The sequence below is a fragment of the Ursus maritimus genome, unplaced genomic scaffold, assembly GCF_017311325.1.
Source record: "Ursus maritimus isolate PB19 unplaced genomic scaffold, ASM1731132v1 scaffold_14, whole genome shotgun sequence".
Classification (NCBI taxonomy): Eukaryota; Metazoa; Chordata; class Mammalia; order Carnivora; family Ursidae; genus Ursus; species Ursus maritimus.
This window is the reverse complement of record NW_024423786.1, coordinates 68683356-68703218: the sequence shown is the minus strand read 5'-3', so window position 1 is coordinate 68703218 and position 19863 is coordinate 68683356. Positions and strand designations below refer to the sequence as shown.

Here is a 19863-nt window from a genome sequence, read left to right as displayed (position 1 = left end):
CCTTAGAGAGCTTCCGGATGGGAAGTGGACACCAGAAAGACCAAGGCCTGATGAGAGGGTTGGAACTTCTAGCCTTGAGTTAATTATCAGTGGCCAGTGATTTAATCCATCCTGACTAGGTGATGGAATCTATGTAAAAAACCCTATATGATAAATAGCGTTCAGAGAGCTTCCAGGCTGGTGAGCACATCCATGTGCTGGGACCCTTTTGGACATCACTCTCTGTGCCTCTCCATCTGGCTGTTCACCTGTATCCTTTCTAATAATCTTTATCATCTACTGATAATGATCAGTTTCCCTGAGTTCTGTGAGCCATCTGGCAAATTATGAAATCTGAGAAAGGGATCATGGGAACTTGCAACCCTACAGATGGTCAGTCAGAAGTACAGGAGGCCTAAGATTTGCACCTGTTGTCTGAAGTAGGGGGCAGGGGGCAGTTTGGTCAGATTAAGCACTTAAACTGTGGGGTCTATGCTAATTCAGGTCGTTAGTGACAGAATTGAGTCAAATTGGAGGACACCCAGGTGGCATCCAGAGAGATGGAGAATTCAATCGTGTGGGGGGAAAAATCCACGCATCTGGCATCAGCAGTGCTGTTGGAAAAGGTGACATAGGGGCCTCCTCTTGGGATGGATGCAGTTTACAGGGTGGGATATGGCTGGCTTCTTGGCCGGACAGGTCCTGTCGGTCCTGTCATTCCTGTCCTGGGTGAGTTGGACCAGAAGAGTCTGATCCGAGTGTGGTCATGTTGGATAGGATAGTGTGTGAATATGGAATGTGATTGGGCTTAAGTATGGAATTTCTCACGTCCTTCACGGCCACCCTGTCCCTGTCCCACCCACCCGCTCCTCGTGACTTCTTTTCCCCAAAACTTGTATCAGAATGCCTTGTTCTCTTCTACGATGCAGACTGAGGCGAGGCACCAAATACTGTTTTTCGTCCACTTTATCCTTAGGAGACTGGTTTAATAAATCCAGATAATCTCCAGTTGGGTCCTTCCAACTGGTATAAAATGATCTTTTGATTCACGATATGCTTCTAGCAATGGCTTGGAAAGTGAACTCCATCAGCGAGGCTAGTTGGCTGAAGGTGAGGGTCCTTGGGGAGGGGGCAACCTGAGCCTGCCTGAATTGACTCTAAACAGTGACTTAATTCTTCTTCTCTGTCTAGTTTTGCATGTAATCTTTAAACAGCCTGCTTCGGGTTACCGAGTAAAAGGCACAGTGGGTCTTCACAGGTCAATGTGTTCCCGGTGCTGGCCACTCACTCATTAACACTCTGGAAAAGCTGCGCGTCCCGGTTAAACTCCAAATGATTTGCAAAGCCACGGGCCACGTGGGAGACATCCACCAGGCTGTGCATAGTGATTTTGTTAATGAGTAAGCGTCTAAGACCCCATGGGTTCCAATGGAACCAGAGCCATCCTTGTCACCAACGGGGAGCTCCTGGGGTCAAATTTGGAGCTGAATCCCAGCTCCGCCCCTTGCATGGCCAGATGACAGGTGGCTCAGCCTCCTGGCCTCCAGGCCTTGACTGTGATACAATATCACCTACCCTGAGCGAGCCCAAAATGGGGCGGTGTGCAGAGAGGCTAAGCGCTGTCTTCAGCTCCCGGTAGGCACCTGCTAGGATGTCCTGAGGAGACCACGGAGATCTGAACAGCTGTCCAAATGAGGGGCTTGGGATTGTCTCAACTGGTCTAGAAAAAGAAAGCAGAACATAGGGCAACAGGCCTTTATGGTCCGATACTGATATGTTCTGGGGCCGGGACTGTCGTGTCTGAAAGTGAGCCACGTGATGCAAGAGTCCCCATCCCAAGTCTGTGGACACTCATGGCCCGATGGCCAGAGGACATGGTCGCCCGCCACAGTGGAGTCCTCAGAGGTAAGGCATCTGTCCCCAACCCTCCATGCTTCTTATACAAATTAAATATAGGTCAAGCTACACATTGGGTAACTGAGCCCTTTCCGGGACTATTCTGGTTGCTTTGGATGCACTAAACTGCCTTTATTTATTTTTATTTATTTATTTACTTATTAAGTTTTTTAAGTAGGCTCCATACCCAACATGCGGCTCAAACTCGAAACCTTGAGATCAAGACTTGCACGCTTTACCGACCGAGCCAGCCAGGCGCCCCCTAAACTCCCTTTATTTTTCCCAAACCTTCTCTGAGTTTAGTGAGGCTGCCCTCCTCCAAGCCCCTCCCAGCTCTCGCCCCACTCTCATGGTTGGGATTTGCTTCCCCCGGGGGGAGGGGGATGGGGGACACCCGCGCTGCACTTGGAAGCCGTTTCCCAGCACGCGGCCACCTTGTGGGCTGGCGATGCCACCATCGCGCTCGCTCGGTTTAATGATCAATTTATTGCCTGCCAGGAAGCCCTTTCTGACCTGGTTCAGCCCTCAGTCCCTCTTGCCCGGAGCCGGTGCCTGCCGCAGGATGGGGGCGGACAACTCCACTGGCCACCTCCACGCTCTCAGGCCGCAGCTAAGTGTGACCGACATCATCGTCATCACCGTGTATTTCGCCCTGAACGTGGCCGTGGGCATATGGGTGAGAGGCCCTCGGTGGGCGGCCAGCCAGGATGGGCACTGGGGTGTGGGAGACGGGCTGACTCGAGGCACACCTGCTTCGTCTCCCCTGGAGGCCTGATGTCCGCTGGGGTCCTCCTCCCAGCCACGGGGTGGGTTTGTCCGAGACCTCGACCAACCCCTTTGTGTTTGGGCAGTGGCTGGTCAGGCTACAAAGGGAGGAAGGGGAAGCCTCTCTAATGGGCAGGCCTAGGGGGAAGCTCACCGGGCTTTGTGCGGCCGACAAGCTGGGGGCCCAGCGTGGCACGTCCTCTTCCTGGCCTCCGTCTCCTCCGTGTCAGATGGGCTCATGGGGTGAACGTCTGCCCAGCTGCACCCCACCCCTGCTGGGTCAGAATCCAGAGAAGAGGGGGTGCCACACAGAGCCTGGGAATCTTTATTTTGAAAAGCTCCGTGTCCGCCAGCCTCGCCTAGTTCCTAAGCCAGTTTCTCTCACTTTCGATAAGAAGGAGACGTGAGTTAGGCCGTCACGGACCCCAGCGGCAGTGAGGCCCCTCCTGCGTAGGCCCTGTGTCATCACCTGGTCCCCACAGTTGCAGGGCAAGGGCCAGCCCCATGTACAGATGAGCCCCAGTGCTCTGGGGTCTGGGACTTACCCAGGGAACCCCAAGTCCCTGCACACAGGGGAGGCATTCCTCCTGTCTGCTCAGAATGCTGACCTCGGAGGCCTTCCCGGTGGGGAGGCGAGCACAAAAGCCAGCTTTGGGTTTGCAGAGGTCAGGCTCCTCGTCCTTGTCTCCAGAGGTCCCCAGGCCAGAGCTGGTCCCCACTCCGTGCACTTGGAGTAAGTCATTTACCTCCCTGGGCGCGTGTCCTCAAACACACAGTGCGGGTCTGTGCAGCCCACTTCTGGCGGTTCCAACGAGCACAGGAGGCCCGTGGATGCGAAAATCTGTAGCCAACCCCAGCATGCTATGTTTCTGGGAGAGTTGCTGGCTGGGAATTCAGGGGAGGGGGCGCCCGCGATGGAGGCTTTCTGAATGTAGGGTGGGGGTTTAGTTGGAAGCACACATCTAAGAAACTGTTTTGGGCACCTGAGGCCAGGCCTTTTGCCACCCGGTGACTGGGGCCCATCAGTCTTGCTGCCCAGGACTCACCTCTCCCAGCTCAGCTTCCTCTTGTAGGCTGGTGCCGCGGGCAGCGGGAGTTCTGGCCCATCCCTCCATGCAGGCCATGCTGGCCCAGCAGGATGCTGCTGGCCAGACGGCTGTGAGCGTAGGCAGCAAAGAACGGAGCCAGATGAGGTGTGTGCTGGAGCCGGATCGCACAGGGATCAGACGAGGCGTTCATCACCCAAATGCAGACGGGACAGCCTGGGTTAGACAGGTGCACCTGCAAAGGTGCTCCGAAGGTGGGGTTAGGAGAGCCTAGGGGAGGGCCTTTAAGGAGGACCTTGAGCTGAGCATCTGTGAGGGTATCTGTTAACAAGTGACAGAAAACCTAGATCAGATGAGCTCGAACAATGAAGGAAATGTAATGACGTCCATCCTGAAAGATCCAACTATAGAGAAGGCTTCAGGTACAGTTGGATCCAGGCTGTATCATCAAGGCTATGGTGCATTTCACTTTGACTTTCTCAGCCTCTACCATGTGTGGCATCATCCCAGGCTCAGTTTCCCACACGGAGGTGAGAAGCCCAGCCTATCTGCTTAGCCTGGGTTCAAATCCTGACTCTGTCACTTACTAGCCACTTTCATCTCCGGAAGCCTTGGTGTCCTCACTGGTAATATGAGGATGATCATAGTACCTACTTTGTGGGGCTAAACACTCCATACAGGTAAAGCACTTAGAGCCAACTCTGCTGCCGAGGGGCCCTCCGTGAATATGAACTAGGTACACATGGCTGCCAGGGTCCCCTGAGCCCCGGCTTCCTCCTCCACCTCCTGGGAGGCCAGGAGCGATCCCAGCACTTAAGCTGGGATCACGACTGCCCTGAACCAGGTGTGACAGCTAAAGAATGTGAAAGGCTCCGTGGCTTGGGTGAGTCAGGACTCCTGGAGCAGGAGACTGGGTTGGGACCACTCAAGCCACTTGCTAGGAAAAATGAGACCCCTTGAGGAAGGGAAAGGGCAAGAAGGAGGCAATTGGCAATGCCCATGATACCCTTGAAAGATGAGAAGACATGTTAGGAAAAATCACGGGGTAAGAACAGAGCTGCTCTGGAAGTTGCACAGTGCACAGCCTACACAGCTGGATGTGGCCATCCTGGCCAAGACCATGTGAACCTTCAGATAGCACTGTATTCAATGTGGCTAGATCACAGCTCCCAGAAAGTGATGGGAGCTCAGGCAGGAGAGGCAAGTGGGACTCATATCAAAAACTTTGGATGGCAGAGCCAGACAATTCAGGGGAATCATCTTGAATCATCGTGTGTGTGTGAGAGAGAGAGAAATTAAAGTCAGGTAGAAAGAGGCCTGTGTATTGATTGAGATCGCATGATCCAGCCTTACGTTAGGATATGTATGTTGCGAAAAAGGAATACAAAATATATACCTAAACACACGTCCTGTGTCCTTCTTTTCAAATTTCTCCTGTTCTCAAGTTCACATCTTTCATTTTCTCCTGTCCAGACAGCACTAAGTGAGGCTTTGAAAAATCCATATACTCACTGACACTTACTAGGTACCAGCCACCCTTGTTAGCGTTACGTGTATTAACTCATAAACCTCGCAGCAGCCTGTGAGGGAAGAACTTTTATTAGACCCACATTACAGATGAGAAAACCAAGGTACATCGGTGAAGCAACTTGCCCAAGACCACACGGCCAGGAAGCAGAGGAGCCAGGATCTGCCCCCAGGCATTCTGATCGCAGATTTTTAAAATTCTATTACGGAGCACATAATTCCATGCTCCCCCCAAAACAATAGTTCTGCAGGGATACTTGAGTGATAATTCTTGGAAATGGATCAGAGATTAAAATATTAGAAGTAAGAGGGGCGCCTGCGTGGCTCAGTTGGTTAAGCGTCTGGCTCTCGATTTTGGCTCAGGTCGTGAACTCAGGGTGTGGGATCGAGCCCCGCAGTGGGCTCCATGCTCAGCTGGGAGTCTGCTTGGGATTCTCTCTCTCTCTCTCTGCCTCTGCCCCTCTCCCCATGCCCCCCTCTCAAATAAATAAATAAAATCTTTAAAATATTAGAAGAAATCAAAGACCAAAGGGTTTTCAGAGTCCTTGGCTCAAAGTCGTTCCCGAGGGCCATCCGCGGGTGTCGGACCACATTCATCCTGTGGTTGGGTAATAACTCGGATGTGCGCATAGACTCCGTTTTGTCCATTCGTCCTGTGACGGGCATCTGGGCTGCTTCCACCATTGGGCTGCTTTGAGTAGTGCTGCTCTGAACACCGAGGTACAAGTTTTGTTTGAACACCTGTTTCCAGTTCTCTTGTGTGTCGGAGTGGAACGCCGGGTCTTTGCATAGGGAAGTGAATGTTGAACATGGAAGTCTTTGAGGGGCCCGCAGACACGGTTTTCCACCGCGGGGGCACCTGGGGGTCCCTCCAGGGTGTGCAGGGTTCCAATTTCTGCCTCTGCTCTTGCAGTCCTCATGCCGGGCCAGCAGGAACACGGTGAGAGGCTACTTCCTGGCAGGCCGGGACATGACCTGGTGGCCGGTGAGTGCTCTCCGACTCCCCCAGCCCCTGCTTCAGGGGGAACTGCCTCTGACCACCGCCGCAGGGCCCGGCTCAGGGCTCATCCCTGAGGATGACGGAGGCCCCGGGCAGGCAGTGAGGGAGCAGGTTGAGGCCGGCAGGGAGTCCCCAAGCTGGGGTGTCGGGATGGGGTGTGGGGAACTGTGCAAAGGGTGGGGGCTTTGGAGTCTGGTAGGGGGGGCCTGCCGCTGATTCCTTTTCCTCTCTGTCATCCAGATTGGAGCCTCTCTCTTTGCCAGCAGCGAGGGCTCGGGCCTCTTTATCGGACTGGCGGGCTCGGGGGCGGCCGGAGGCCTGGCCGTGGCGGGCTTCGAGTGGAATGTGAGCTGCTGGGCGGGCAGGGGTGGGTACGGCTGTGGGAGGGGGCAGCAGCGCTTAAAGGCGCTGGATAGGCCTCCGCTGGAATCTGCCCTCGGCCCAAGGGGCAGCTCCCAGCAACTCCGGGCGGCCAATGTCTAGATAGGAGGTGTCCTGGGAAAGGAGGGTCTTCAGAATGCCAAAGCGCTGGATAGGCCAGCCGGAAGGGAGCTGTTAGCCTTGGCCTGGGGCCATCAGTGTACAGGCGCACAGAGAGGGGATGAGGCCACTTCGGGTTCTCGCGGCAAGCCAGGCCTCCAGACCGCTGGTCCCAGCTATGTTTCTAGAGCGGGGCTGGGGGGAGCTGCACCTGCTGCCCTCACTCTGCCTCTGTCCCCCTCAGGCCACGTATGTGCTGCTGGCCCTGGCGTGGGTGTTCGTGCCCATCTACATCTCCTCGGAGGTGAGTCCCCTCCCGCGGCCTCAGGGTGGCCTCACCTGGGTCGGGGCATTTGTCCGGCTCGGTGGTGCCGATGAGCAGGAATCCCAGCGTCCCGCACAAGTTGGTGAGCGAACCCACTGCTCTCAGGGCTGGGTTACTAGTCCAGCTGACGTTCCTATCGACTCACGAAGACAGGCCCCCGAGGACCTCAGCCCGGGGGCTTTGTCTGCTGGTTCCTACTGCCCCTGCTTGCTGCATCGGGGGATGCTGCTCTGTCTACTTGACCACACGGCCCCCACACCTGGGCCGCACACCTGGGTGTACTGTCCCCGACTCGGCCCACTCCTTCAGCCCCAGCTGGGCAGTCACTACCTCCAGTGGCTCCCACTTGCTGGGTCTCTGCCCACCAGTCACGGCCACCTTCCCCATCCAGCTGTGTCAATAGTTTATCCAGATGCGTCACGACAGCCTCCCAACTTGTCCCTCTGTCCCTCTGTCCCTCTGTCCCTAGTCACAGTCCCAGGTTCTGGGATGGTAATTAGTGGGCCTGGCTTTGTCCTGAGCAGCTCTGGGTGGGCTCTCCGGGGAGTGCTTAGTCCCTGCCCCCGTGTCTCCCCCAGATCGTCACCATGCCTGAATACATTCAGAAGCGCTACGGAGGCCAGCGGATTCGCACGTACCTGTCTGTCCTGTCCCTGATGCTGTCTGTCTTCACCAAGATATCGGTGAGCTGCGCCCTCCCCCCCCCCCACTCCCAGTGTCTGGCCAGCACAGCCTGGAATCATCCCTGCTCTGGGACCCCTCAAACAGACCTGACATCCTCTCATCTGTCTCTCTCTCTTTTCTTTTTTTAAAATATTTTATTTATTTATTTAACAGAGAGAAAGACAGCCAGTAAGAGAGGGAACACAAGCAGGGGGAGTGGGAGAGGAAGAAGCAGGCTCCCAGTGGAGGAGCCTGATGCGGGACTCGATCCCAGGACCCTGGGATCACGCCCTGAGCCGAAGGCAGATGCTTAACGATTGAGCCACTCAGGCGGCCCCTCTCATCTGTCTCTTGTTCAACAGCTGGGGAAACTGAGGCCCAGAAAGGGACAATGACTTGCCCACACAGTGAGCCTGGGGTAGCTGGACCAGGGCTTCCAGAATGAGGGTTCGGCTGCTGGCATCGTTAGGGGCAAAGCAGGCCTCTGACTCCTGCTTTGCTCCAGGTCTAGATATGAGGGTGTTTGGGGTTCTCGCTATGAGAGGTCACTGGTGGGGCTGGGGGGTCAGCCTGGGTGTCTTTCCTGGGCCAGTGCAGAGGTGAGCCAGGACTGCCCACTAGGGGGCGCTGAGAGCCCGTGCGGTCTCTGGTTCAGAAGAGGCAGGGAGCCCATCCTTCACAAAACTGACCCCTGCCGGCATTCTCCTGGTGTTGGGGTGCCGTGGGCGCTGCAGGCCTCTTTCCCTTAGGGGCCTGGATGTGGTCCCCCTGGAAGGGTAAGAGCAGAAAGCACCCCTCGAATGTCCATCAAGTCTCACCTAGGGCTCATCTTGTCGGAGCCCCTGATTTCACAGATAGGGAAACTGAGGCCCGGGGGTGGGGAGTAACTTGTCCCAAGCTTCTTGGTGACTTCATGGTAATGCCAGGCCTTCTGGCTCTCACTCCTGAGTCCATGGGCATTGTGCCCTTGACACCCGAGGCCATCCAGTCTCCTTCAGCCCCAGCTTCTGGAAAGACTCTGGAGGGGGGAGCAGGGCCCGAGTCCTACGTCGGCCTGCTTCTGGCTGGGTGCACCCAGACAAGACCCGGAGCCTCGGTTTCCCTGTTCGTAAAGAGGGCTGGCTGTGCCTCTCACGGCTTCCTCGAGGGGGGTGAGGCTGGCATGTGCAGTAGCGGGAAGCGGTCAGCGAGGCCGGGCTTTCTCCTCGGTGTGAGGTCACCTCCTTTGCAGCTCAGCTCTGGGGCAGAAAAACCCACGCGTGCCATCAATTTTACAGCGGGAGGAGAGGCCTGCGGGCAGAGCCAGGAGCCACAGCCATGGCTCCGCAGCCCCGATGCAGGCCTGGGGTCCACCCGACCCTTCACGGGGCCCCAACTAGGGGTCTGGCCCAGCGTTTGACAGTCCCCTCCCCACCTCGGGCACGGGAAGGGAGTTTGGTGGTCCTTCGGCTCCCAGGAGCCTCGGCTGGGCCTCCACCTGTGCCGTGCACCCCCAGGGCAACCCCTGGGGTGTCCCAGAGCATGTCCTTGTTCCTGTGAGCAGGTTTCCGGGGGACAGTTAGCAAGCGAGCATTACATGCCTTCTTTACTAGACATTCTCAGAGTCTCTTCCTCGGGGCTTCCCTCTAGAGACCGGAGGGCCCTGGCTCGGCATCGCCCTCGAGGTCCGGACCCGAATTTTCCCCTCATGCCCTCTCCCTCTCCCACACTTGCTGAGCCCCCCGGCCCCCGCTCCATCCCAGCCACCTCCCTGGAAGCCACGGCCACAGAAATCAGACAGACCTGGCCCGGGCCCTCCAGGCACTCAGTACAGTGGGAGGCAGATATATACACGGGGAATCACACACAGCCCCCCGAAGCGGTGGCCGCTACGTTGGCCTCTCATGGAGAAAGGGACACTGGTGGGGGAGGGGCACAGATGCCAAGGAGAGAGGTGGGCAGGCAGTGGAGGATGTCTGGGAGACAGTCGGGTCAGGAGGCCCGGATTCCAAGTGTCTCTAAGTCAGACGCTTCTGGGACCAGAGAGGAGACGGTGTGAAGGGCTGGGGGTAATGCATAGGGAGCGGTGGGGACTGGGGCAAATCAGAGACGGCATGCTCCAGCCTTCACCCAGAACAGATGGGATGCCACATTCCGCTCTTGGGCTGCTGGTTTCCCACCCCCGGCCTTGAGAGCTGCCGTGGGAGATGAGGCTGGTGGGCTCTGATCACAAGGGGCCGAAGGACCCAAGAGACCCTGGAGCCTCGAAGCAGGGGACTGACAGTCAGCTCTGCGTTTGTGCCTCTGGCACCTCCCAGTGGATGGACTGGAGGGGAGAGAAGGAAGGGCAGAGAGTGCCCGGTGGTGCCCGGTGGGGCCGACCTGTGTGCTCAGGGGAGGCTCTCTAGCCCCCCCAAGTTTCATGCTGTTATAGGTCCGCAGTGAAGTCCCATCTCACTCAGGGCAAGCGTCAAGTGGGTGGCGTGGGTGGGACTCCAGAAGGGCCGAGTTATTAAGGCGAGACGTCCTAACAGAGAGCTCATCCTGCAACCCCAGTTTACAGATGAGACAATCGAGACCTAGAGAGTGACCTTGACTTTCTCAGGGTCGTGGTGAATCAGGCGGAGAGCACAGTTAGAACCCAGGCCTCTGCCTCCCAGACTGGGGCCCCAGCCTCCACTCTGCTGCCCTGAAGCTGCTCGCTGTGGTGGGGGTGACTGGACCGACCCTCCCGTAAAATGGAAAGCAGCCCACTGACGTCAAGGCAAGGGCCACGGGGCCTCTGGACGAAGCCGAGAGGGAGGCGGGAGGAACGCTAATTGCCCGGCTTGGTCTGGGCGGGACTGGGGCCGCCCTGGCTGATGGCTTTGGGCCGAAACTGTTTGAAGTGTGTGAGCCCAGCTGGCCCCCAGAGGCCCTGACCTCACTGGGCCGAGCACCAGGAATGCCCCAGCCATGTGCACATTCAGCACCCATCCCCGTGGCAGTCTGTCCGGACAGAGACCACGGGGCTCACCTGCTCCCATCCCTCAGGAGGGGACATGGGTGTTCAGGGAGATCATTTGCAGAGACCACCACCCTGACCCTCAGAGGGAGTCGGGGGCCACTGAGCCCCATCACCACGTGGCTCTGGGCTAGTCACTTAACCTCTGGAAAATAGAGAAATGTGGCACAATACCCTAGGCCACTTGGAGTGTAGGCCAACTGTGGCCTACAAGATCCTCCAAGATGTGGCCCCTACCACCTCACCAACCTCTCCTGTCCCTCTCCTCCCGTCACACGTATCATTCCAGCCACACTGGCCTCCTAGCGCATCCATGTACACACCAGCTGTGGTCCTGCCGCAGGGCCTTTGCACTTGCCGTGTCCTCTGCCTTCTTCCCCTGGATATCCGCATGGCTCACATCTTCATCTCTGTCAAGTCTTTCAAGTTTCGCCTTCTCAGTGAGGCCTGCCCCTACCAGCTTTCCCTCTTTTTCATACTCAAACTATTGTCTGGTGTGCTGAATACTTTACTTAGAATGTCTATTGTCTGTCTCCCCGTTTCTTCTCTCTGTTCATTGATGTATCCCCAGCGTGTCTATGTGGCTGGCATACCTCACGGGACTGAATGAAAAAATACACCAGGGGCCGGCTAATTCTCTCTGCGAAGGTCCAGAATGGCAGTATTTTTGCCTTTGCAATACACATACCTGCTACCTGACTTTGCTGCTGGAGTGAGAAACATAATACCAGTGCATGTGACTGGATTTGGTCTGTGGGCTCTGCTGTGCCAACCCCTGGTATACATATGTCAACGTAGCTATCCGAGCACCTACTGTGTGCCAGGCCCTGGGCGAGCCCTGGGTGATAAACACATTCCGTGGTGCTTGCAGGGAGCTTAATGTTCCAGACAGATAAGTACGCAGGCCAATATAATCATAATAGTAAAGGGTGGTGAAAGAGCAAAGGCGGGGCTGCGTTCTAGAATGACGAGGCAGGAGAAGAGGTCAGGCTCCCTTCGGAGAGAGTGGTCTGCGTTGAGGAGGCCAGGTTTGCAGCAGCAGAAGGAAGGGGTGAGGCTGGAGCGCAGGGAGACCCAGATCTCAGGGAGGGGTGAGTGAGGAAGGGGATGGGAGGGGGCTGCCTGCCGGGCAGCACAGGGCCTCTGGGCCTGGCCAGCTGGATTGTATTCTATGTGCTGCGGAAATGCAGAGAACTTGATTTTCCTCTGGACAAACCGAGTGCGGGAGGGGCTTCAAAGGGATGGGGCAGAGGGCGGGGCTGGGGGAGTATATTGGAGACAGCACCGGCCAGTGGGTCGGGTGCAGGGAGTGTGGCAAAGGTGAGAAGTTTCTGAAGCCCGAAGGGACAGCCATGGCCTTGATGGAGATGCGCAAGGTTTGAGGGCAGGAGGTCCTGCCCGCCCTTCCCCCACCTCCCGGGGGGCAGGGCTCTGCAGACGGACAGAGGAGGCTGGGCCCACAACCATGCCCTGTCTCTCCACATGCACTTCCCCATTTTCCAGTAAGGGCCACCAAGGCTCAGCAGGTGAGGTGACCTGCTCAAAGCCACGTGGCCAGGACACAGCCGAACACGGACAGAGATCCAGGTCCGTGCGGCTCTGGGTTTAGGGCTCTTAGCTTGTACCAGGCCGCAGCTCTCCCAGGCCCCCAGAAGATGGGGCTCGGGCTGCAGGGGGGGTCAGACTGGGCTGGGTCCTGTCGGAAGTTCCTCGCTGGGACTGGCCGGGAGCCGGCAGGCAAGCTCATAATCGCTGTAGTTGCCAGTCTTTACTGGACGCTCTACAGGGTCCCGGAGGGAAGACAGCAGCCCAAGTCCCACCTCCACACCTGTGCCCATGCTGCTCCTGACACGGGTGCAAGTCCTCATCGCTCCTTGGGGCCTACTGCCATGGAAGCAAGTCCCTGAGGGGGAGAGATTGGGGGAGCCGCATCTGGGAAGACAGTTCTGGAAGATGGGGTGTGCAGACGGGGCAGCTCTAGGGCACAGGGACCTGGCCAGCCAAGGCCTGGAGGCTGTGGGGTGCGGGGTGTTCAGTGGTGGCCAGGCTGGTGTGACCAGAGTCACCTGGACTGAGAGAGATGGGCGGCCGGGGCCTGAAGACCAGCCACGCCGATCAGGGCTCCGCTCTGAGGGCAGGCTGGGTCCGGGGAGGGGTCCTGAGTGGTGGCTGGAGGATGAGCAGGCAGGGGGAGGGGCTGCTTCTTTCTAGAGACTTCCTGTTCCTCTTCTCCTGGCAACTCTAATCTCTGATACCTGTCGGGGCCTGGCCTCAGGGAAGTCCCTCCCCTCCCCAGGCCTCAGTTTTTCCTCTGGTCTGATGGGGCAGGGGGCTTGAAGAGTCCTTCCTGCTCTGACGGTCACAACCCTAGGCTTCTCTCCTTGGGCTGGAGGCAGACACATTCTCCCCAACACACACACACACATGCACACGGACACACTCTCACACACACTCACACCCCCAAAGCCAGCAGCCAGAGTGAGGGGCTGCTTTTCTCCTGAAAGCACGTTGTCAGGGTCAACACTGGCTGATCTCTGAGGGTAAAGGGGGAGCCTGGAGGGACAGGTACGGGGAACACAGGCTTTGGAGTAAGGCCCAGGTTCTGTGGGCTATGTGTCCTTAGGGATCGGGGTCTGGGAGAATCAGAGGGTCCACAGGCTGACGGGGCAGAGCTGGTTGGCTCTATGGTGGGGTGGGCACTGCAGCAGTTCGAAGGGGCCTCTGCCCCCTGGGCCTTGTGCTGAGTGGTCCCCCACACACTCAGGCTCGGCTGACCCACCCACCGCCTTGCCCGGCCTTGGCAGGAGCCCGTTGGCCCCAAAGGCTGTATTTCAGGTCATCTCCCCTGTACCGAGCAGGCCCAGAGTGGCAGACCGGGAAACTCGGCAGGGCGGAGCCCCTTGTCCGGCCCCTAGGTCCCACAGGACAGAGTCTTGCCTTCCTTCCCTGGGCTCCCACAGCACAGGTGGGGGTGGGGGTGGAGTTAGGGTTGTAGGGCTTACCCCAGGACGAGGACTCCAGCCCCACATGGCGCCCCAGGGTCTGAGATGGCAGCGGCCGGATCCAGTCCAGCCCCTGGGGACCAGCCTCGGCCTGAGACAGGGTCCCGGCTTTGGTTCCAACCCCTCCGGAGGGCCTGCCCCAGCCTGCCCCCCGGAACACATCTGGTCCCTTTTTCGGACCCCCCTGTCTAACGGAGAGCCAAGAATAAGGGGCACATGCAGATGGATACTGGCCTGGAGACCCATTCCCTGAGGCCCATTAGTCTTCTTACGCCTCCCTCAGGAAGCCCTCCCGGACTCCTCCTTTCACACCCCCCCCCGGCTGGGGCCAGACGCAATGACCACACTGCTCCTCGGTGGACGCGGGCCACTTAGGACTTTATTAACATTAGCAACACCCCCTGCGACCGCTTGTGCACACCCAGGACGTCCTCCCACCCCTGCGACAGCGCCGGTGGGGGTGCAGGGGGCGGGGTCCCGGCCCCTGCGGTCCCCTCGAGCCTCCGCACGCGTCCTTTCGCATTCCGCAGATCGACCTGTACGCGGGCGCGCTCTTCGTGCACATTTGCCTCGGCTGGAACTTCTACCTCTCCACGATCCTCATGCTCGCCATCACGGCCCTGTACACCATCGCAGGTTTGGCGCCCCGGCCGGGGTTGGGCACGGGGCCCCGCAGATGCGGGGGCCCGGGGGGCACGAGCGGGAGATGTGGAGCTGGCTCCGCGGGCCCAGGTGATGGGCCGTGAGAGGGCAGGGGACACGTACCGTGCGGCCGCCGTCCCTCCTCCCTCGAGCTCCCCCGTTTCTCCCCACAGGGGGCCTGGCTGCTGTGATCTACACGGACGCCCTGCAAACGCTCATCATGGTGGTGGGGGCCGTCATCCTGACCGTCAAAGGTGAGGGGCTGCGGGGCTGGGGGCCGGGCAGGGTGGGCTGTCGCTGGTGAGGGAGGGCCGAGGGCAGGGGCGCGCACCATCAGGGGACTGAAAACCGCCTGGGCCTCTGCTCCAATTGTTCACAATCATGTGCGTAATCCCAAGAAGCAGGGCTACAGCCCGCTGGCCACGGCAGGGGAGGAGCGAAGAGGGTTTAGACAGGTCGGTGATCCCGCTCTGGGAACCTGGACGAAGCTAGGAGGGCTGCCCCGTTAGGGGCTATCAGAGCCGGGAGGATCCCACGGGGGGTAGACAGAGGCCCTTCAAGCCTCGTCCAGACTCAGACTGGAGGAGCCTGTGGCCCGGCGACTTCTGACCTCGGTGTAGCGTTTGCACGTCGGCCCAGAGTGCTCAGCCCGGCCTGGGCTCCGGGCAGCAGCGAGGCTGGGGCCAGAGTCCGGGCAGCAGGCTTCCTGCTTGGGAAAGGGTGGGGAGAGGGGTGTGGAACAGGCAGATGGGACAGAGTCTCCTGTGTTCAGACTTCTGGGTCCTGCCTCCTTTCAGACCAGGTGCCCACGTCTCTGGAACCCACTGCAGGGCATGGAGCCAGGCAGCCAGGCCCGGGCTGGAAGGGAGGGGAGCGATCGCAGATACAGTAGAAGCCACAGACGGGCCGGGGCTTGGCCACACGGGGCCCTGACCCTGAGGTAGACGGGAACAGTGAGGGAGTGACAGTGGTCTGGTGTCGAGGGAAATGACTTCTGGCCCGAGCCCCAGCCGGCTGGCCATGTGGCCTTGGTCACTCCCCTGCCCCCTCTGGGACTTGTTCTGTTCTCAGCGCTACATGACTGCCGGGCATCCTCAGCTCTGCCGAAATCATATCCTTCAGAAGCCCCAGGTCAGGACTTTAACACTTTTAACCTCGGGGAGGTCCTCGAATGCCAAGAAAAAATACTTTTGCTCCCTTGAGTCGACAGTCTGAAGCTTGGCAGAGAACCCCCTCGCCCGAGGCCAACAGGCATCCAGGAGCCAAGAGGACACAGTGGTGTCCAAGTGCAAAATGCTCATTTAATAGTCTTATTTTAAATACAAATAAAACAGTCATTTGAATTCCCCAGGTTTTTTGTTTTGTTTTGTTTTTCCTAAACCCTCTACCCTCCATACCTTTCCAGACACTGGGAAAGGCGAATGGGAAAAAGTCAAGTTTGATGCCTTGGGAAGTGGGGGCCTGGAGTCAGGGCCACCAGCCACCAACCCGTCCCTGTCCTGCCCCGACCCCTCCAGCTTTTGACCAGATTGGCGGGTACGAGCAGCTGGCGGCGGCCTACGCCCAGGCCATCCCATCCCAGACCATCGCCAACACAACCTGCCACCTGCCGCGGGCAGACGCGATGCACATGTTCCGAGACCCCTACACAGCGGACCTCCCATGGACCGGGATGACCTTTGGTCTGACCATCATGGCCACCTGGTACTGGTGCACTGACCAGGTGAGTGTCAATATCGCCATCGCCCCACCTTCCTGCCTTCCGGGGTGGGCTCTGGAGGGTCCGGGCGGCCCACCTGCCAGTCCCTGGCACAGCCCCATGGACACCTGCTTGGTGAGTCTGGGCTGGGGCGGAGGCCACGGACTGCCCGGCTCCAGGCCCAGGGACGCGGTGCTAGGGGTCCTTGCGATCCTGGGGGGCCTGAGCCCTCCGTTTAGAATCAGAAGAGACCCACTGGCCACCGCCCGTCCTGGCCTTCAGGTGCTTCGACTGGGACAGTTTGGAGTACGGGATGCCAAAAGGACTTGGGTGCTCCTCGGGGACCCTGCCATCGGCCTGGGGGCTGGCATTTCGGGCCGGCCTTGGGGTCCCGGGATCGGCCAAGGTGCGGGGCACGGGGCCCCCCTTGACCTGCCAGGGGTATGGGCCTGCCATGGCCGGGCCCCCTTTCCTGGTAGAGCTCTGGGCGCTATCAGCAGCGGGGCGGTACCGCAGGGGTCCTGAGGTCCTCATCGGCCGCAGGAAGCCATCCTTCTCCCTGGTCCCTGAGGCTGGGACCCTGTAGTGGGGGATGGGCTGGCCCTAGGAGAGAAAGAGCAGAGACAGTGAGGAGACCCCAAGGGCTGGGGGCAGGCCGCAGCTGGCACACCTGGGTTTGCCTCCTGGCCTTGCCACTGACCCGCTGGTGGTCCCAGACAAGTCTGTGTCACTAGTTTGTGCCTCAGTTTCCCCATGTCCTATGGGAATAATCCCGCCTTTTGTGGTTATGTTAAGGCAAGTTCCTCCTGTGCCCGCCCCAGCCTCCTCCCTCTGTACAGGGGGGGCTGGATGGGTTTGCTGGAGGGAGCACCTCGATGCGGGCCAGGACTTCTGGGGAGCACAGGGGCTGGGTCTTCTTCTGGAGTCTAACTCTTGCTCTCCCTGGGCTGTGAACACACCAGAGGGCCGTGAGCAGTGCCAGGCAGCCCCCCAGTGGCGAAAGTTCTTTGTGAAGCAAGAGACAACTATCTTGCCTCTGGACCTGGACCCCTGAGGGCCCCACCATGGGACAGAGGCAGCGGGACCCAAGAGCCACCCCAGCCGGACATTATGGGATGTGAGGAGAGCCTTCCCTGCAAGAGAGGCCTGGCCAAGCCCATTCCCAGGCCACAACCCCGAGGCCCGGAAGGTAGACCTGGGATCTGCACCCAGAACAGAGCGACCTCCCCCACGGCCATGGCTCTCCGTCTCCCAGGCGGTGGTAGGAGCTCAGTCAGTGTGCTCGCTAAAGGATCGTCTCTGGACTGTGTCAGTGGGAGGTAATCCAGGATAGGAGGCTTGGGCCTCCGTTTCCCCAGCTGTAACATGATTCCCGTCTCAGATGTGGGCCTCCGGGGCACAAGCTGAGCTGACAGCAGGTGTCTTCCCGGCATCTCGGGAGAGCGGGGGTGCCACTCATGCCCCTTCACCCCAGGACACCTGTCATTTCCTCCCCCCTCACCATGGGCCTGTCATGACACTGGCATTTCTGGGCGGGACAGTCAGGAGATTTTCCCATGAAGGCCAAGTGAGTCAGCACCCTGCCTGGCCTCAAGCTCAGGGCTGGATGCGCCTTACTGCCTGGATAAGGTCACACCAGGAGGCCGAGGCAGTAGGCTGCTGACCCCAGGGTCGTCCTGAGTACCACGGACAGTGGGGCCTTACGGCCTGGCCGCAGCCTTACTTCCCTGTCATCCTCCCCCTCGGGCTGGCTCTGCCGAGGGACAGCCATGCCTTGGCCCAGAACCCTTGCAACGTAGGCACCTTCGCACTGGACCCCACGTGCCTGGTCCTACTCTGCCGTGACCCTCAGTAGCAAGCAGGGGGGCTTTGCAGGACGCTACCCCGCCACCAGGACAGGGCAGCCCTCCAAGACGCCTGGTCTGGTTCGGGCTGGGACCCCAGGGCTTTTCATTGGCTTTAGATTTTCGCTACCTCCTGGCTCGTCCGCAACGCATAGCTGACACTCTCAAACTCAGGAACAAGCAAACCGAGGCCCAGGAGGCAGAAGGCCCCATGGGCAGCGAGCTCGGCCGCGCCCCTCCCTGACTTCGGTGGCCCTGTCTGAGCACCATTTTTTGACAACCAGGCCGGCTCAGGACCTTCCCAGAGAGCAGCGTCGGGGTCCCTATGCGCCCAGGCCGTGGCTGACCCTGAAGTTGCCCCTCCAAGGAAGTCCGAACTCAGGGAACTCGTGCAGCCAGGCTCGGGCTCGGCCATCTACATGGTGGCTCCCTCAGTCCTGGCGGCAAGCTGCGGGTCAGTGGTAGGACCCATGTTGCAGATGAGCTCCCAGGGGCTCGGGGAGCTTCAGGGGCCGAGCATGGGCAGTGAGTGCCGGCTTCGGGCCGAGCCTGTGCTGAGACGTACTGGGGAGGCGGTAGCCTGCTGACCCCACAGGAGAGGCCCTGGCTTGCTGCCCGACGCTCGCTCTGCTGGGGTGGGGAGCCCCCGCTTCTCTGGCTGCAGAATGGGGTGACGGCAGCTTCCCCCACTTCCCCCTGGGGCTGGCCACCGTGAGCACAGAACGAAATGATGAGATCTGATGTGCGGGGTTTTAGGGAAATGCTTTCTCTCTCCCACAAGGAGTGCAGCCCCAGGCTCGGGCAACCACAGGACATCAGAGGGAAAGCGTCTATAAAGACCTGCGTCTAACCCTCTCCTCGTCCAGACAGGGAAACTGAGGCCCAAAGTGAGGCAAGGACTTGTCCCAAGTCAGAGGCAGCTGTTGGAGAAGCAGCACTGAAGTGAGCCTATCCCACACACTCAGGGTCACCACTCCAGCACCCTATAATGACCGTTCTAGCAAGAGCCGTGTCTTAGCGGGAAATGCGGGGAGCTCTGCATGCAGCTCGCGTGTTTGGAAAATACGTTAAATCACAGATTCGTCTAAACTCTACGTGGTGATGTCAACTACAGAACACCCAATGCGAACTACATAAAAGCTGCAGACTGTCCAACCCTGCGAACGTACTAAAAACCACCGAACTGTACCGGTTATGTGGCTGAACTATATTCGTGAATTCTATCTCTGTGAAGCTGTTTAAAATTACACTTAAAAAAAAAAATTCTGTCAGAGCTGGGAGGGATCTCAGATGCCGTCAGTTCCAAGGACCCGTCCCTCCTCCCATTCTGCAGACCTGGAAACTGAGGCCGTTAGGATGTGCCTAGGGCTCCATGAGCAGGTGCCGAGGCAGCGTCCAGCATCCCTCCACGGCTTGGCCACAAGCTTCCCCAAAGCCCAGGGTTCGAAGCTCCAGGCCCTGGCGAGTGGTGTCAAGCTATCAGAGTCAGCGTCTGCTCCTGGCATGTGCCAGAGTGTGTAGCCACGCTCGAGAGGGTGTGGGAGATGGGGGGGCTCCCCCAGATACCGTCCCGCCCAGGGTGTCCTCCGGCCCTGACGACTGTCTGTGTGGCAGGCTGGGTAGGATTCACACCTTCCCTGCTCGACAGACAGGTGAGGAGACTGAGTGTGAGTCCCTAGCACGGGCCGAGCTTGTTTCCGGTGGGAATGCCGTCGGGGGTCAGGCTCCGTTGTCTCAGGTGGCTCTAGGGCTAGGGGGATGGCATCCTGCCTCCCGCAGCTCCCTGAGGCACAGCAAGGAGAACGCCCCCACAGGCGCCCCCGAGCGGGGCTGGGACTCACCCCCTCCTCGCACCCCAGGTCATCGTGCAGCGGTCGCTGTCCGCCCGGGACCTGAACCACGCCAAGGCGGGCTCCATCCTGGCCAGCTACCTCAAGATGCTGCCCATGGGCCTCATCATCATGCCAGGCATGATCAGCCGCGCACTATTCCCAGGTACGCCAGGCGCGGGA

General features: G+C 59.0%; 2 protein-coding genes across 2 annotated transcripts in view; one reads left to right on the top strand and one right to left on the bottom strand.

The window, feature by feature from the left end:
• Positions 1 to 2275: 2275 nt before the first annotated feature.
• The window catches only part of LOC103658544 (sodium/glucose cotransporter 5), a 58978-nt gene continuing 41390 nt past the window's right edge, over positions 2276 to 19863 (top strand). The window contains exons 1-9 of the mRNA XM_040630131.1: positions 2276 to 2551; positions 6127 to 6198; positions 6454 to 6558; positions 6938 to 6997; positions 7597 to 7701; positions 14197 to 14302; positions 14482 to 14562; positions 15826 to 16031; positions 19711 to 19846. Coding sequence (XP_040486065.1) covers positions 2324 to 2551; positions 6127 to 6198; positions 6454 to 6558; positions 6938 to 6997; positions 7597 to 7701; positions 14197 to 14302; positions 14482 to 14562; positions 15826 to 16031; positions 19711 to 19846 — 1099 coding nt within the window. The 5' untranslated portion in view covers positions 2276 to 2323. The remainder of the gene's footprint in view (positions 2552 to 6126; positions 6199 to 6453; positions 6559 to 6937; positions 6998 to 7596; positions 7702 to 14196; positions 14303 to 14481; positions 14563 to 15825; positions 16032 to 19710; positions 19847 to 19863) is intronic.
• The window catches only part of FAM83G (family with sequence similarity 83 member G), a 28955-nt gene continuing 25155 nt past the window's right edge, over positions 16064 to 19863 (bottom strand). The window contains exon 5 of the mRNA XM_008685987.2: positions 16064 to 16610. Within this exon, the coding sequence (XP_008684209.2) occupies positions 16203 to 16610 (408 nt within the window). The 3' untranslated portion in view covers positions 16064 to 16202. The remainder of the gene's footprint in view (positions 16611 to 19863) is intronic.